The 18097-nt window shown below is 41.9% G+C and overlaps 1 protein-coding gene across 1 annotated transcript in view; it reads right to left on the minus strand.

Annotated features, from left to right (window-relative positions):
* adamts16 (ADAM metallopeptidase with thrombospondin type 1 motif, 16) overlaps window positions 1–18097 on the minus strand; it is a 47686-nt gene that overhangs the window by 13158 nt on the left and 16431 nt on the right. The window contains exons 6-17 of the mRNA XM_076081409.1: window positions 17039–17122; window positions 15956–16115; window positions 14039–14144; window positions 13701–13838; window positions 9221–9374; window positions 6225–6320; window positions 3219–3367; window positions 1667–1839; window positions 1365–1495; window positions 902–1025; window positions 506–750; window positions 181–316 (exon numbers count right to left, since the gene is read on the minus strand). Of these exons, the coding sequence (XP_075937524.1) occupies window positions 181–316; window positions 506–750; window positions 902–1025; window positions 1365–1495; window positions 1667–1839; window positions 3219–3367; window positions 6225–6320; window positions 9221–9374; window positions 13701–13838; window positions 14039–14144; window positions 15956–16115; window positions 17039–17122 (1696 nt within the window). The remainder of the gene's footprint in view (window positions 1–180; window positions 317–505; window positions 751–901; window positions 1026–1364; window positions 1496–1666; window positions 1840–3218; window positions 3368–6224; window positions 6321–9220; window positions 9375–13700; window positions 13839–14038; window positions 14145–15955; window positions 16116–17038; window positions 17123–18097) is intronic.

An 18097-nucleotide genomic window follows, 5' to 3' on the forward strand; every position in this document is an offset into this window, starting at 1 on the left:
AAAAAACACACAAAAGTATTGTTTAAGAACAGCTAACGGCACAACATATTTGATTGACAAGGGAGATGAAAAGGACCATACCACACTCTAAACACATCTATCATTGCAGTTTTAACCTTAATTTCTGTGTGATTTAATAATGCAATAAAAAAGATCTTTGTCATTCATGCTTACTCTTACCTCCGGCACAAGTAGCTGAGCATTGGGCGCGTATGATGGCCCATGTATAGTTGTGTTTGATGTGGTTCCTTTTCTCATCAGCTTTCTTCAGAGTGTATTCCCAACGTACACCTGGGTTCCTGCCCTGCAACAATATCTACAGGGGAGAGAATGTGGTAAGAGCCATGAGACAAAGGACAACAAGAAGTAGCACAATTATATAGACCTACGTAATAATGGGAAGTAAAGAAAGTATGTCACAGGAATGAAAGACACCTAGTTGCACAAATTGCATACATTTATATATTAAATATATGACATCTTTCTGTGTCCAGGGATCCTTTACCTCTATGACTAGTGTCTCATTAGTGGGGCCAGTTGATATGAGGCTCTCTGGTCTGTTGTAGGGTCTCTTGTACTCAAATATAGCTCCAGCGATGGGGTGTCGGCCTGGCCAGTCCACCGTCCAGTGCCCGTTCAGGTAGTAGCGTCTCTGGGTGTCCCTGACAGCCAGGTAGGAGCTGGACGTATTCAGTTCCATCACACGGATGCTCCGAGCTCCTGCTGGGATTGTTACCACCCCAGAGTACTCTGAGAAAGAGAACAAAATATTAAGCGACACGCACATATTGCAGCTGTGTATAAGCTGTAAAAGGCAATACAAATTCAGTCGGGATAAGGAAACAAATCATTAAAATCCCCAAAAGCCAATGAGGTGAACAATTTAACCTCTCTGACTTACGGTTGGTAAAATACTGCTTGGTGTAATGTCCTTTGTAGATCTTGCAGGTGGAGTTGTCTCCGTTACACACCCCGCAAGCGTCGGGCACAGCCGTGGAGCCCAAAACACGGTCACAGCCCACTTTCTGTGGGAGAAAAACATCATTGATTTAGACGAAGAAAGTAGATTATACACATAACATGCAACATAATGCAAAATGAATTACGTCAGTTGAAAACACCCATCGTTTAGCCTGTCCTTTATGTGGTGACAAGTCAACGTTTTCTTTTTCATGACATTTAAAGTAGTAGTGAAACAGCACAACAAGGGTGTCTTTTGATCTTCTCCTGGTGCTAAATCCACACTCAACTTCAAAGACTTCAAATATGATATCACCTTCAAAAAAGAAATGGAGCACTAACTCCAAACGCTTTGAAATCATTCTTCAGTTACCGTCTCACTGCTTGACATTTAGAAGTATTACCTCACACAGTCCGTCAATGCAGACATTAGAGCTGTCCTGTGAGCAGAGTGTCCCATCCTTAACTTTGCTGGCCAGGGCAAAGAAGAAATCATAGCCCTCAGCGAAGCAGTACAGTTTACATACATCTTGATCTGGGAGGAAAGAGGAAAACCACATGAGCCACAGTGAAAGCAAATAGTTTACGAACATGATATGGCTCGTTGGTAAAAGCCTCTCCCAAAATGTATTTTCTACCATTTTCAAGTATTTTTTTTTTTCTTGAGTAATTTTGAAAGTGAATAGGTGAGGGACAGTTGTCTCACCATCCACTCTGGTGTATGGCCTCCAGCTGTAGTACCATCCTCTGAACTGTTTGCCGTTGAACTCGGCACACTGCTGCGCTCTGTACTCGGCGGTGTTGGGGGGACAATCCTCAGTGTTGCAAAGTTTGTACGCCCTGAAGGAGCCCTCACAGAAATTCCCTCCATATGCAGGTCTGCAAAGAGGGATTGAAAAATATGTCTTCATTTGTTGCATAACACTGTATATTTGATAAAAATGTAATGCTAAATGGTATCAGATTGCACTGTATGAACAAGAAATTCTGAGGAAGAAAAAAAACACTTGTGTTGCATTTGAACTGACTGAGCAAAAGTGTGTTAAATTACAAAAATCTTTGAATTTAATTGTAATTCTGTGTGCCATCCTGACTAATAGGTGCATATGCTTGCCAGTATATGCGGCTGTGTGTGAGTGTGCCTTTGTGAAGGGTTCTCCAATCACAGGTGTACTGTATATCCCCAGGCTATGTTCCTTAAAATCTCTTCCACGGCCCTCTAATCACATTCTCACTTATCTCTCGCTCGCTCTCAGATTCTCTTCTTTAATATTTCTGCATTTCATCTTTTGCTTTTTTAATCCCTTCTCTGTCATCTCTCCTAGCACCCCCCCCCCCCCCCCCCTCCCCCCCTCCCCTCCACCTTTATCTCTTTCCCCATGCCTGTCTTTGTCTTCCTTACCCTCCACCACCATCTCCCTCTCTCTCTCTCCTCAACACCCTCTGTCTAATTTAACCCACCACTTGTCAGGATCTTGGCATGACATGATAAAGAGGAGGCCCCGGCATTTGGGATGGGGCCCCTTTACTGACGGGCAGAGCAAATAATCCTGAGTGACTGATGAGTAGAGAGACTAAGTGAGCAGATAAGTGATGAAGCGACAGACCCATGTGAGTGATCCTCACTATTTTAATCACATGTCTTAATATACTCTTGGCCTTGAGTCTTGCAATCACAAACAGTACAGACATCTTCAGTGTGTCCTGAAAATGAGGAAATGGTCAAAGTTGATGTTTTTGATGTGATTCAAGTTGCAAAAAGGCAACAACAGCATAATAATGGTCAGCTTTAGCTGTGGGTTTTACCCTTGTTTTTGAGTTTTTCTACTGCATAGTTTCAATATATTAGTTTGAAAGGTGTACTTAACAAATCCACTCCGAGTTGACAGATTCATAAAAGACATTTTTAGATATTTTGGGAAATAATTTTTCACTTTGTTGCGTTCGAGAGTTATAGAAGAAGATCCATTGCTAGAGCCAGGAGGTGGTCAGCTTAGTTTTCCATAAAGACTGGGGGAAACGTCTTGCTTGGCTCCCTCACGCCCCCCAAAGCTCAGAAATAAACTATTTGTGATTTTATTTGGAGTACCATGCAAAGTTGAGCTCGTACCGATCTCCTTATCTACATCTTGATAAGAAAGCAAAGCATTTCTCAAAATGTCAAAAGCCTCTCAAACGATTGCAACAATATTTAAATTGTTGCTAACATGTGCTACTGTACTTCTTTTGTTCGGGCCTGTTATTGTGTATATCTCTACCTCGGGTTGTTGCACTGGCGCTCTCGATAGGTGACTCCGCTCTCGCAGCTCCGCGAGCAGGCAGACCAGGACGACCACTCTGACCACTGGCCGTGCTGAGGCCTCGGGCCCTCGTCACCCTGCTTCACACACTGGCCCCTACGACACCACTGGAGAATGAGAGAGAGGAATTATGAGTGGAGCGGAGGGAGGCAGAGAGGCCGAGGCAGCAGAGGGGAGGTACACAAGAGCAAAGAGTCATAAAAGTGTCAAAGACTTTCCAGTGGACCCTGCCCTTTATCTTCTTTATGACGACTGTCTGTCAAACCATAGAATATGTCTGTAAACCATAGCTTTGAGGTTTAAATGCTGTCAAAAATGTTGTGGACCGGTCCTGGTTACATAGTCACAATCTATCAGGCAAACTCCAGTGCTGCTGCTTTTTGGACAGCCTCTACCTTAAGCTTTCACCAGCTAGAATTAAGGGTATTCTCCTACAGTAATAGTCTGTCATATTTGCATTTCAAACACAATAACAACAATAAAACATGAAACAGGTTGAAATACTATTGCCAACAATGCAAAAATCAATATAATAATGTTTCTATGCTGCTGAAAAACATGTTTTGAAAGTTTTTTAGTGCAAAAACAAAAGAATAAATATCTGCTAAGGCATAAATCTAACGTCTTTCCAATGCAAATCAACTACTAAAGTGGGGTATCGGCCTTTTTGTGAATTGTGGCGTCGACATAAATCTTGAAAGAATTAAACCAGAACCAGCAGGTTTCTACCATGCATTTGAAAAAACATATGCCCATGTTTTCCTAATTTGGTGAGGCAGAGAGCCAGGTGCTCACATGAAGTCACCAGCTGCTTCTTTTTACCCTACAGAGAGGAGCGTCAGTGGGGTCACAATTACCTCCTCAGATAACTCCTCTGCACAACAGTCACACTGACCACGTGGCTTTCCAGCCATGATCACTGCAAAATGTGTTTCATGATGAGGCAACCAGGCCAGGCAGGAGAGGAATATTAAACTAAATGGCAAGTAATGTAAATACAGTTTGTCTGAGTTGGGACATGCTTTATTGGATGCACCTTTGAAAAAGGTTGAGTCATTACCAAACCAACCAATTACACTTTCCAAAAATGAGCAGTACTTCACTCAAAATCCCTAAATGTAAAGTGAGAATCTAGACTTAGTTAAAGCAACATTGTGTCACATGGCTGTTCACTGGCACAAGATTGAACTGGATTAGTGTGTGTGAAGACGACGTCAGTCACCAACTGCTCGTCTTGGAGTGATCTCAGGCAAGCACAAACACACACTGTGCTCACACAACCCAAGCATTAGTTTTGATTTGGTGACATATATTAAGCTGGTCTTGTTCCCATTGTGTGTCCATGCCTGCCACAAGATGCACACTAGAACACACACAGTCTCACACACAGCACAGTCTCACACACCCCTCCAACTAATCTCGAGGTCCTTGACTCGAAAACTAGAACAGCTGATTTCCCCTCAGTTTTCCCCCTGCGGCTGAGTGCCACGGATTCCTAAGTGAGCCTGTCATTGTTTGTGTTCAGTTAATTGTCCCGTGGAGGGAAAGGGTGGGATTAAACCATCAAGTTCAATATATTGAGAAGCGAATGTGGATGAGGGGCTGTCAGGGGAGAGAGAGTAAGAGAGAGTAAGAGCCTTGGGGGAGAATCATCTTGAAAGAAGTAAGAAATGAAACAAAGAATAAATAAAGAGCACAGATTGCTTTTTGGCCCAAGCCCCAATGGCATATTTTTTGCTACGTCAGCAACAAACCAATTGCAGCTGCTCCCTGAGGTAAAATAATGAAGGGAGAGTGTGGTACCTCTATCAAAAAGAGAGATTTTTACCGAGACTGCACTCAAGTGAACCCAAATCAAAGTGAATCCAAACTCTTTGCGTCGAAGTTGATTTATTAGTCTGCACTGGGACAAAGGCATTAGTGTGTAAAAAGACGCCTAAACAAAGTGCAGTGTCACTCAGTTCAAGACCTTTTGTTTTGAAATGGCCGAACTGGGTGGAAGTATTTGCACTACATAACCATAAAACACTCAACAAATTTTACTTTAATGATAGCATCTCCATCAATTTCGCTCTGATCACCATATAATATAATATCGCTCTTTGTCTAGTGCAATTTACTCACTCAGAGGTCAGTGGTATCCCATGGAGGAGGAATCTATGCATGCATTTGTGTGTGAGACATCTCTTTACAAGCTCTACCTCTCTTAAACTAAATGCCACACAGCTGATTATACTAAGCAGCACAGTGAAAAAAAACCCTCAATGCCTTAAAGGGAAAAATCCACTCTGCAATTGAATTCACTTATTTCATCCGTCTTGTGCAGCCCAGTCTGTTGACATGCAGGGAATCTGAGAGCTGTCACTTCCAATGTTCTTGTTTGAATTGTGTTGTTGAGCATATTTTCACCAAAACTGCAAATAAATTTGTGAGAGGCTATTGTTTGGTGCCTTTCATTTGTGGATTTATTTGGCATGATGTTGCCATGGAGCAGTGTGCTGGCGACAGTCAAGTAAACAGAAAAAAAAATCACATGCTGTCCTCATTTGACAAAACAGGCGTACCAACTGCAAAATCATTTTGGCTCCTTTGGCTAAAATGAAACACTTTATCTCAGTGTCGGTATGATTAAACGGTAATTCTACACCCTGCATGGAGCATGCATTTAAAAAAAAAACAAAGATATGAATAATGACATTCTGCAGAAGGATTTAGCTGCATGTTCCTGCAAGCTGCTAGAAATGTTCTTTGGAAAGAAAACTTGAATTGCCTCAAAGGCGAAGGATAAAAAAGTCCAATGGAAATGAATTGGTTCCCATGCAAGTCATGTGATACTGCTCTTGAGGTGACCAAGCTTGTGAGCATATCGCCCAGCCCCCTCCACCCTCACACACACACACACACACACACACACACACACACACACACACACACACACACACACAAATACACGTGTTAAGTCACCATATTAGGGCCGCAGGTGGAGCCTTCAGCAGCTGGCATGAACTTGGTCTCACACTTCCTCCCAACACGGTGGCACCACAGAGCCTTGCAGATGTCCTGGAACAAGATGGGAGAAAGGCAGGGAGGGAATTACACGGCGCTACTATCATGTTCTCGTGCTCAGTATCAGTATCTCACAACAGCTGTAAACAAGGCTAGCGATGAGGAGGACAATAAATAATGCGAACATTGCTGTTTTGCCACTCGAGAGCTATTAAAACATGCTGATGGAAACTTGCTGAAATAGAGATTGTCTGAATAATGATCTTCTGGCAAGCTTTCAGTGTGCAGCAACCTTGTATCTCCAAAATATTTATGCTGTATGCAGTAGCTAGGATAACAACATTTTATCATCCCACAGACCTTGCATCAGTTTAATACGAAAAAAATGCACATCCATTGTTTCTCCAGCCAAATGACAAAATAATGAATGATAAAGCTGATGTAGTAATTTCATACATTTTCTTTGCCGAACATACAGTGCATCTTAAGGTCAGAAAATGTGGAACCCACAAAGGATATGAACAGAGATGATGCTATGCAAGTATGTGTGTATTGTAACAGGGTACAATTGACTTAAACTTACACGACTTCATGGCTGTGTTTCTCAGCAGAGGTCTGAAAGATTCAGATGGGAGCACCGGGTGCTTTCCCTGTTCACATTGCTTGAGAAACATGGCCTGCTGCTTTTTTTTTAACATATCCACTATATTACTTTCTGAATGGCTATATCAGATTTTGACAACTCAGTGCAGATGTTGACAGGCACCTCGGCCTCAGCTTGTTGCTGCCAAGAACCACCATGGAATTCATCCCAAGGCCGATTTGTCCAGCTGTTTTGCTTGCTCAGGCCTTTTGTAGCAGTAAAAATAGCAGAGAGAAGCAGGGAAAAGAGTGAGTGAGTGATGGAAGTAAAAGACAGAGAGAGATGATGGACAGAGTGGGACAGAAACTGAGTTGAAGAGAGAAAAGGTGAAAAACACCCACACTTATTATTTTGCTTTTTGCAAGGGTAACCCAGCTCTATCTAACCACACACACCATAGAGAGTATCATTTAGCTCCTCCAGCGGTACCTTATCTTGACATCGCCTCCCAAAAGGTTTCATTAAATATGAATTCATTTCACAATGAATTGCACCACTGAGGACGATTCTCATATTTTTTTTTTCATGAGTAACAAGTGTCTGGAAAGACAGTGAGCATGAGTGCTGCTTGGGGACTGTGCACCTTGCCGCTACCAGGTGCATGAAAAAAAATAGTGCAGGACCAAAAACAAAACCATGTGGGAGCAATTCTAAAATATCTTGCAGTTGAAATGATGCATAGATGTTTCAATGTTCAAACGGGCGGGCTAAGTAGGGAACCATGTGCTAATATCAAGGGTATCCTACAAATTATCTCTGAGGCGTTTCAAAGCCCCTTTCCAAACTTTTTCCAACATCTTCTTCAATAAAGGATTTGCCAGTCCCGTCCCATGTCCCAACTCATTACAATCCATTCAGTTTCCAAACAACGTGAACCACAAGCTGTGAGAACGTTTAAGAATGTTTGCTACACAAAGACAATTCTGTAGCCTAAAAAATGTACTGTGGAACAAGGTAGTTTTACCATTGCGCATATTCAGGAGTCATGAGTGGCATCATCCAGATAAAGTTGATCAGTTTAAGGTGCGACAGGAACAACGCTGGTTGAATCATTGCCAAAATAAATAAATAAACTGGATTGGAGCGTGGAGTACGCAATAAATCCCTCGGTGGGAGATAGGTTCACTTCATCTCAATCAATGGCAACACAAATGACCATAAGGGCTGCACACAGGAGAACAATTGTATCACATGGCCTGAAGTTCTTTTATGAAATGCTGTGACATATGTTGCTATAGTCTTGCAGTTTAAGGGGCCAATCACACGCTGCCCTCAAATCCATTGTTGTCAATGTAGATGTGCGGAAGGAAAGAGACACCATCTCAACAGTGCGCAAGCGTTCCCAAGAGCCTAAGACGATATAGTATAGTACGGTAATAGCTTAACTTTAAGAACGCTTTGGATAAAAGGATAAAATCGACATTACTTGTACTTTCCACACATTTTTACCTGTGAACCGCCCCTTAGATTTCTATCTGCCTGGAGATAAACATGGTGGCAGTTTGTTTTGGTGTAAATGGGTCTGCTGAAAGAGTTCACGTACGCACACAGTGTGCAGGGCCGGACTAACGTGCAAAGTAAAACGTGAGCTGTGTCAGAATAACAGCAAAAGAAACTGCTGTCTCAAAAACAACAACTAATAAATAGCCATTGACTCCTCTTTTTTTTTGTCTTTTGGAAGGGCAGGTGCATCTTATGAGGTTCAGGTGGGGTACCGTTGTTGTTCCTAGGAAGATCACCAATCCAGATGCAAGACCACCAACAATTTAAAACATCTATAAGGTGCCATTAAACACTGAAGTAATCTAAATCCTATCTGGACTCAGGCAGCGTCTCTCAAACAGTAACATCAGCAATAATGAGTCAATGGGAGCGCAACAAGGAGAGATTCCCATTGGCAATGCTCCAGTGTATATTTAGTCATCCATCCCAGTGAGCATTTCATGAGCAGCATTATAACTCTCACTGTTTATTTTATGTGTGAGAGAGTACAGTATGTATGCTTGTGTGTGTATGAGCACATGCGGGAATTCAATCCTAATCAGTTTCTCTTTTCCTTCCTCTTTCCTTCATTCTTCCTTTTTTCCTCGACCTCATTCCCGCCATCCTGCTCTCAATCTCTCTCACTGTTTTTTTTCCTAGGGAACAATTGCCACCACATTGTTTTAAAGTAATTGAGCACTCGAGTTTTAGTGTGTGTGTGTGTGTGTGTGCTGAAAAAAACCCAGAGAGAATTATAGCATGGCATGGGATTTTGAACCTGTTTTTAAATTTGCATGGGGAGGCATAATTGTGTCAAAATCAATTGTACCTTCTTAAAGTCCAGGGTGCACAGTTTGGCCTTCTCCCCAAATTGCCATTTACACTGTGTGTCTGCATCGTACAGCTCGCCAGGCAGCTTCTCGGGGTACCGATACTCCTTGACCGCTCTGGGTTCATCTGATAAGCACACGGCCTGGGCAGAACTGGGGGGGGGAAGAGAATAAAAGAGGAAGTAATGGAAAAGTAGGTAAAGGAAAGGAGAGATATGAAGAAAAGAGAGGACACAGGACAAGGAAGAATAATTAGGTCAACAAAAGTGATAGAAGAGGAGCAGAGCAGCAAGGCGAGTGGAGGTGAATAGGTCAGCGGAGGACCGTAAAAGAAAGCAGAATTTATCATTAATCTTGAAACAACTGGTGATAAACAACATGTATGGAGACATGCAAACAGCCAAACAGACATGTGATTCAGTACTTTATAAATGTAAATAAGGCTCCATGCTGTGCACACAGAAATTCCGAAACGGGGAGCACCAGTCCATGATGCTCCACTGCTTCTGACTTTGGAGAGTGCTGTAAAGTGTTGCTGTGGTAACATAACAATGCTGCCAAACTCAAACCCTAAGTAAGAGTAAGGGGTTTAATGCATCAGGGGCTCAATTATGACGGACATATAAAACACGTGCCCATATCGCTCATATCCTAACACCAGCGGGGGGTTTCCAATGTTAACTGATAGCACTGGTTATTATACAGAGATGTTTTACTGCTTATACACTGCAGTCAGGGGAATATAATACAACAATATGGTGGAAAGAGCATGAAAAGGCAAAATATGTTGGAAAGGTTCATCGTGCTAGTGAGTGGTCATGATTGCTTTAGCAGAGTGTGTCTGTGTGTCTGTGCGTCTGTGTGTGTGTTTGTGTGTGAGATGGAGATCTTCCATCGCTTTATGGGTCCTTTGTGTCGACAGAGAACAATGACTCTTCTGCAAGTGCAATATTCAGATTTTCAACATTAGTCACATAGTAAGGTTTCTGAAAAATACATTACATTTACAGTGTACACGCATCAGCACAAGTAAGGCCTGTGGAGCACGCCTGCAGGCAGTCAGTCTCACATGAAATTACAAGGCCAACGTAACAGACACACTTTAGACTAGCTTTTAATATTCACTAGTGAGACTGTGAGAGCCTTCAGAGGAAATGTTTTGATGCTGTAAGCACTGAACGCCATGGGATTATCATCAGCTGTGGATGAAAAGAAAAGATCAAAAGAAAAAGAAAAAAAAGGAGAAAAGCACCGTTCTTTTCTGGGATTCCCTGCAGATCCCCTGACTCATTTCTTCCAAAATCATGGTTTGTTGCTATATCAAACATGAAGACAGCAAAATGATGTTATGTGGGAAGGGAAAAAGTCTTAATGATATAAGGCCAATTACAAGACTGGCAAAAGGATCAGTGGTCACAGGTGAATTACCACCTAAAAAAACCACTTAGCAGCCAGTTGACTTAGGGGGGGGGGCATCTAGCCCCCCCCCCCCTAAGTCTGTACCCCTATCACTGTACTTAATGATAGGAACTAATAATACTAATAACTAATAAAGACAGTAATCACCACTGTAGAGGTGTTTCTCTCTGTAGTCTGTTAACAAACTGTGTCCTGTGTTCTATTTATAAGCACAGGATCCATTTCTACCGGCGGAATGCGATCGTCTTATTTATGAATTATTTGCGTCTGTACGTTTTGAAATTCAGATTGTGACGTCGATATTAAATAACCCAGAATATGATTATTGTTTCTCTTAAATGATAAAACTCATCAAACCCGACAATCAGGAATGAACAGCCTCACGTGACTGAATGAAATGATGATAAATGATGTATAAAGTGTTTCGTCTCTCCAGTTCCCTCTGACTTTAATTGTTTCCATAATAAAAGTTCAGATCATGAAAACACAAATCTTTCTAATAAATGAAGAAAGTTGTTTGTGGTCCTTTTGTTGTTCAGTCTACAATGAACATTTATTTAAACCAGATGTTGAATCAAATATAAAGCTTGAGTTTAATCTGTGATCCGTCTTCACTGTTTACATGTTGAAAAAAATCTCATCAGTCCGATCGGCTGCAGCGTCCAATCACATGACTGATGAACAATGAGGGGGCGTGTCGGCCGTTAAAGGACTTCCTGTAAGTCTGTTCTCGTGGGTCCTCGCTCATGGCTCCTCAGAGATCCCTCCTCCTTCCTCCATCCTCGATCCTCAGAGCTAAATAAGAGCTTTGGGACGGCCGTCAATATGGCGGCGCAGAACAACTTCCGGTTCAAGCGAGGATCGAGGAGCGAGGAAATGAGAATTAAGAGACTTGGGATGTACCCTCTGTCTCTGTGTCTGTGTGTTTCCCCTGATTGCACTCATCCTACTCACCTGCCCAGTCCACCCAGCTGCCTTCAATCTTCTCATCACCCCACACATACGGTATATACTCCCCTGCTTTCCCCGTTCTGGTTGTCAGATCGTCCTTGTTCGTTCCCCTGTCAGTTCCAGTTTTGTGTCTCCCTCGTGTTTGCTCGGTGCTCCAGCGTTTGCTCCTGGTTTGTTCCTTTGCCTTTTTTTTGTGATTGTGGATCTTTTTGCCCGCTCCGTTGGAGTCGTTTTCAGTTTCCGTTAATGACTTTTTAAGTAAAAAATCTTATTTTTCAACTTCACCTTGTCTCCAGTGTCTGTGTCTGCGCTTGAGTCTCAGATCTGCCCCTCGGACGTGACAGGTTGAGGCCAAGAAATAGTCAGGCCCCTCATAAAACAGCAAATTGCTGTTGTTACACTTCATACAGATTTTGTTCAGAAGCGCGATATACCGTGTTAATCTGTTAGATTCAGAAGTCACTGATTAACACAGATTTCCTTCCGTTGTACATTGCCAAGCTTTCTGTGTCCAGTTGTTATGCTGAGCTAAACTTATCATCTGCTGGGTCCAGCTGCGTACTTATCGTACGGAATTGAGAATGGTGTTGATCTTATCTTGGCAATCACTCGAATAAAACGGCACAAGACAAAAAGCTTCTACAAGAGATATAAATACGTCACCTCAGATGTTGGCTATAATGTGACAAATGGGCCGAACTGTGTCATTTGCAGCATGTCTGACCCTGGGAAAAGAAATGGGACCTCAAGAGAATCTTGTAACTTTCATGTATCACTGGCTTTCTAATGGGTTTCACCAATGCTCACAAAATAACTTCAAGTGGCTTTGAAGGGGATTTTGCTTCCCCTGCCATGGAAGTTGTCCATCCATTTTAGAGCATGACAAAGAGGTCAGATAAAGCATCTGCCTATACATACAGTGTTGGTGCAGACCTCACTGTCATGGCTGACTGAGGGAAGGCAGATTTAGAGTGAGTGTGATGTAAACTCCCCCTCCGTAACAGATGATGGCTTAGACATTTAGCAGTCTCAGTTAACTCAATGAGAAACATTTAGATCAAAACATTTAAATATCATAACCCTCTGTTGTTTGCAATTAGGAAAACGTACAGCATTTCAGCATTTTTATCATGAAGTGGTTGTACAGGAAGACGTCCCCTGGTTGTTTCAGTGGTGAAGAGATTCCCTCCACGTGGCCTCAGGGGATGACGGGAGTTTAATATAAGGCTGACAGGCCTAACAAGGGTGAGGTCACCCCAGCTCTAATAACTCAGCGAGGAAATACACTGTCTGTCTCCACCACTCTGAGAGGGGGGACCTGACAGTTCAGTTAACACACTGGTAAATTTAGTGGCGGGCACTGGCTCTGAGCTATCTCGTTTCAAGCACACACACACACATGCACAGACACATAGAAACACAGCCAGACACATGGACGCTATGCCTGTGATGCTAGTTTTCCTCACATGGATGAGCACGCTGTATGCATGGAAATGCAGTTATTGCACAAACACACACATAACTTTCCCCCCCTCGCACACTTTCCCCCACGCATACGTTGACACATAATAGTACGCAGTCTGTAAAACAACACTTACAGGAGAATAGCAGCACCACATATCACTTAGTTGCTATGTCAGCTATATATTCCAGCCTCCCACACACGCACAGTACATACAGTAGGCCTGTTGGTCATTGTTTTTTGCGAAATCAAGTCCCATAATAGTTAGCTGATATATCTGCTGCTGACATGTTTTTTCTATCAATAACACGTGTGGAATAATACAAACACAAGGCATGTTCAAAATGGCAATTACCAGCGGGCTCCTTGCTTCATTAAGTCTGTTAAATAAACTGACACAGTGCTTTGTGTCTGTGTTGCATGAGCACTTAACAAAGGCTGGCATGAGGATTTGCTCATTAATCTTTATCAATGTGCCATATGGATGTGATTGAGCTCTTCTGTTGTGAAAACTTAATGTGCCTCTTCAAGCGGTCATATCCATAAATGTCATTTTCTAAGAATAAGTGCTACTTAAATCAATTATTTTAACATTGTGTCAGCAAAACCACAAAACCAAAGCAGTAATATGAAATATGTCTGCTTACTTGAGGAAGCGGCTGAGGTACTGGCGGCTGCAGTCAGACCAGGAGAAGATACCATTGTGACCCGCTAATGTGGGAGACATGATGTTGCCTTCTGACTTCTTACAAACGTTCCCTTCACCATCATGGACCATTCCAAAACTAAGGAGTGTACATAAGATACAAAAAGTATTTACAAGTTAAGACAACAGTGCTCCATAAGTATGGGGCAATGCAAGAAAAAGCCCATGGCTGGACATTGTGGATCATGGTTGACGCCTTAACTCCACCACCAGACATCATTTTTTTTAGCACTTTCTTTTTTGTCATCATGCACTAATGAAAAGGATGGAAATCCTTACTTGTGTCCGGATTCATGCGCGATAGTGAATGCCAGACCCAGGCCTGTGTCCTCATTAATGGTACAGCTCCGGTACTTGCTGCACATCCCACTAATTGGAGCAAAACCTGCAAAACCAGTGATATAATTTCACAAATTTTACATCACACCTGAATTACTTCATCAATGGTAACTCACTCCATTCCAACATAAACTGTAATTGATTGATTATAATAACCACTGTCAAGCTGTATTTACTCCTGCTCAACAAAAAGAGAACTTTTTAACTCCAACATGATTCTCTCAGATGGGAAGCACAAGACTCACCCCAGTCTCACACTGCATGAATAAAAAATATCAAACACATCAGAACTGGGTTAAAACCCTTCCACATGTTAAAATATGGGACTCCATGGAAACCTTCCTAGATCCCCTGCTACCTTTCACGTCACTTTAAAACATTCTTTATGTCTTCACTTCTTTCTCACATCTCTCATTTATTAAACTCCCTTTTACTATTCAGCTCCCTTTATGCCTCCCTCTGTCCATTCTCCTTCTGTCACATACACCCACACACACACACACACACACACCTGCACACACACTCACACACACACACACACACACACGGCCCCCCTGGCTTTGAATCAAAAAGGATAATACCCATGGGGGCCTCTCTTAATGTTTTTGTCTCGGTGTCTCAGGGAGAATTTAGCCTGGTGTTTTGTTATTTTACGGGTCTAAGTCATTTGCCATAGAGCACAAAACCCCAAAAGTAATGTTCTCATGTACATTGCTAATGTGAATAATGGTATTAACCACAAGCAGACAGATTGACTGTGAGAACTACCATTAAGTTCCCTTTTTGTGTCAGGAGAGAGGTAGATCATTGATATTATATACTGGTTTTGAAATATAGAGGAAAACATTGAGAGATAGGGCTGTAACAATAATGCAAATAAACTGTGTTATATACTGACCGGTAGCTCTAATGGTCATTTTGCCTTGCACCTTTGGGAAATTAGTTAGAAATAACTCATTTTTTGACTGCAAACACCCAGAGACACACACAGACCTTTGAACTGGGCTTTCATAGCAACAATTAGGGCTAATGCTAGCCTCAACACTTTGAAGTCTAAACTTAACTCTAACTGGGGTTTGAAGGGAATGTGCGTTTGTGTGTACGTGTGTGTATGTGTGTGTGTTTGAGTATAACTCTGGGATAGAGAAGTTTTTTCTCACAGTGGGGAAGACAACAATGTGTTTGCATGGTCATTACCACAAACAAGCTGTTGTTAGTTAGTTAGATGGTCTACACTCACGATATGTGTGAGTATGTTTAAAGTAAGCTTGGTCTGTACAGATATAGCTAAAAAGCACGTTCTGAATGCTCTGTGAATTCAGTGAAAACATGATTAGTACGTGCAATTTTCTTATATTCCTGTGATGTTGCACCTGCATTAATGCAGCAATGTATGTTTTGAATTTGACAATGCTTTTTATGCTAATAGTAATCATTTTAATTTGTATCTGCTGTTAAACGTATACTATTTTTACATTATATACAGTGTGTAATACTGTGGAGCTAAAAAGATCTGAAAGCTGTAGATTTTTCAACATCTGGTTTGGCTGATATGACCCTCGGTCACATCGCGAGACAGAGGACGGGGGCACCTTCCCAGAGAAAGACAGCAAGAGAGAATACCATCTTTCTATCAAGAGCAAGAAACAACAAATAACAAAATAAGGACAGATGGTATTTATGTGACTTAAGACAGGTGGCTTGAGTGTGTCGAAAAACACTTTCTTACTTGTCCTTATTTTACCATTTGATTCAGCGTTTTCTTCTTGTCCTTGCTTTTTTTCGGGGTATTTACATTGTTTAAATTACACTTTCAGGCATTTTGTAACTGATGTTAATGTTGAGGATGTAGCCTACCAAGAGTGTCACAGGGTTCATTCTTCCAAGAGCAGATGTCAAGTCCTGTGAGGAGGATGGCGTGGTCGTGGTGTCTGCCCTCTCTGCCTCCAAGAGTGGACTGCCAGTGGCAGAAGCTGTTCAGTGTGTGGTCTGCATGGTGGTTGATCACCAAGCCATCCTGTGAGATAAAGCAGATAAAAGTAGGCAGAAATAGAGACAACGTTGTCTTTATGGAAGGTAAGCTGTGAGCTCAAAGTGTTATGGATTTAAATGGTAAAACAGTTGGTCGAATGAATGACATTACCTTTCCCCTTCCCCCTGTGTTGACAGACGTTAATCAAACCACCTCATAACATAAACAGAAGAACGGAAGGCAATGCAAATACATGTATTGCTAATCTTTTTACCAGATCCTTGCCTGTTCTTCACATTCAATTACCAAGATCTTTAGACATATGTGATAAAGGCAATATGAAGATGTCAGAGGGCACACTGATCGTTTAAGTGTTTCTACTAGGAAGACAAACGTCTGGGATATTTTTGCCATTTTTGGCATGCTTCCCGCAGATAATTGCCTCTTAAGGAAGATTGAAATCTATTAACATCACAGGTGGATGGAAACCAGAAGCCGTTCACCTCTGCCTCCTTGACTCTTTTCGCTGACAGTGCCCCATCTGTTTCCTGCTCCCTCTTTTTCTCGTGCACTCAAAGTATCCTTCATTCTCCCGCACTCTGAGATAATTTCCCTCCTAAATCTGGCAAAGATCCAAGGAAATGTGCACCCTATAATTAACCACTGTAATTGTCAACCCCAGGAGACCTAAGAGAGCTGGGCCTCGAGGCATATAGACAAACAAACAAACAAATGATCTGTTCTTGGCAGTTTTTTGTGTTTTGCTTTCCCTTGGTCTGAAGCTCACACACTGTTTTTGGTGCTCTTGAAGTCCCTTTAACAGTATGAATTCAAAGGAATTTCCAAAACCTTCAACCACACAAACCAAAAATTCAGCCACCAGTTACAGTGTAGCTGTTTTAATAGCTGGATTTTTGGACATATTAGGGTTTTCACCTGATAATGCTTACATGCTTTGAGCTGCTCACCTGCTCTTCATCCAGAAGCACAAGGCCAACTATCACTATGTTGATGTTCCCCCCTATTGTACCGTCTTTGAAGAGACTGGAGACCTAGGGCACACAAACAGACATTATCGAATTATTAACACCATTGTTTACAAAAATGCATTTCAACTGTCTACAATTGCCTCATCGGTTTTGGCTACAAGACAGTCAATGCATTTTTATCAAACACAGGCACTGTTATCCAGTTAAACCTGATGTAGTGTTGAGTGGGGGAGGTGAGCATATGTAACTTTTGAACATGACTTTTCAAAGAGCTTTGTACTGGATTGGAAGTATTCTGTCTTCAGACAAGCAGGATTAGTCATTCAAATATTAAGATTCAGAAATAAAGACTTCTTCAAAAAGGTATCTGGACTGACACAATGAGAATCAGTATGGGTCAAGTGTACCAACTCTACATTAAGACCTGATTTTGATAGTGTTGTACTCAGGATCTATAAGTTCTTGTGCCATGTAGACAATAGAGAGGTCTGTGTAAAGTGTATGAGACAACACACCTTGGCATTCCTGTAGAAATAACAAGGAAACCCCTTTTGATAGTATCGCTGAGGTATGACAGCCACAACTGCTGTTCTCAATTCAGCTTCTAGTACTCACGAATATATGACCATCAATCATAACACTCTGGGCTTTGAAGGTCGACTCCTGATCTGTTGCTCTTGTTCGCTCAGTCTTTCTCTCGGGCCCTTTGAATACCTCCGGTGCCAGGCCCCCCCCCCCCCCATTCAGCAACACTCTCATTCGTTCCTTATGTTTGGTCTTCCTCTGCACTGACTCATTTGAAGACACATGGCTGTGGTTTTTTACCAAATTCAAGCTAAATATAGAGGTCAAAGAGTCAATGAAAACCACTACTTAAACTAAGGTCTCCTGGAACACCATTGTTTGACAGAGCTCCAGATTTGCAAAATTCAACAGATTCAGTGAAACAGTTTCCATAGAGCTTGAGTGTTTAGTGCTACATAATGTGCAGTGTGTTTTTTAAATTTGTAATTAACGCCTTTGAAGACTTTCCACTTT

Source organism: Anarhichas minor, unplaced genomic scaffold (genome assembly GCF_050575085.1).
Source record: "Anarhichas minor isolate MPS153535 unplaced genomic scaffold, ASM5057508v1 ptg000080l, whole genome shotgun sequence".
NCBI classification, from domain to species: Eukaryota; Metazoa; Chordata; class Actinopteri; order Perciformes; family Anarhichadidae; genus Anarhichas; species Anarhichas minor.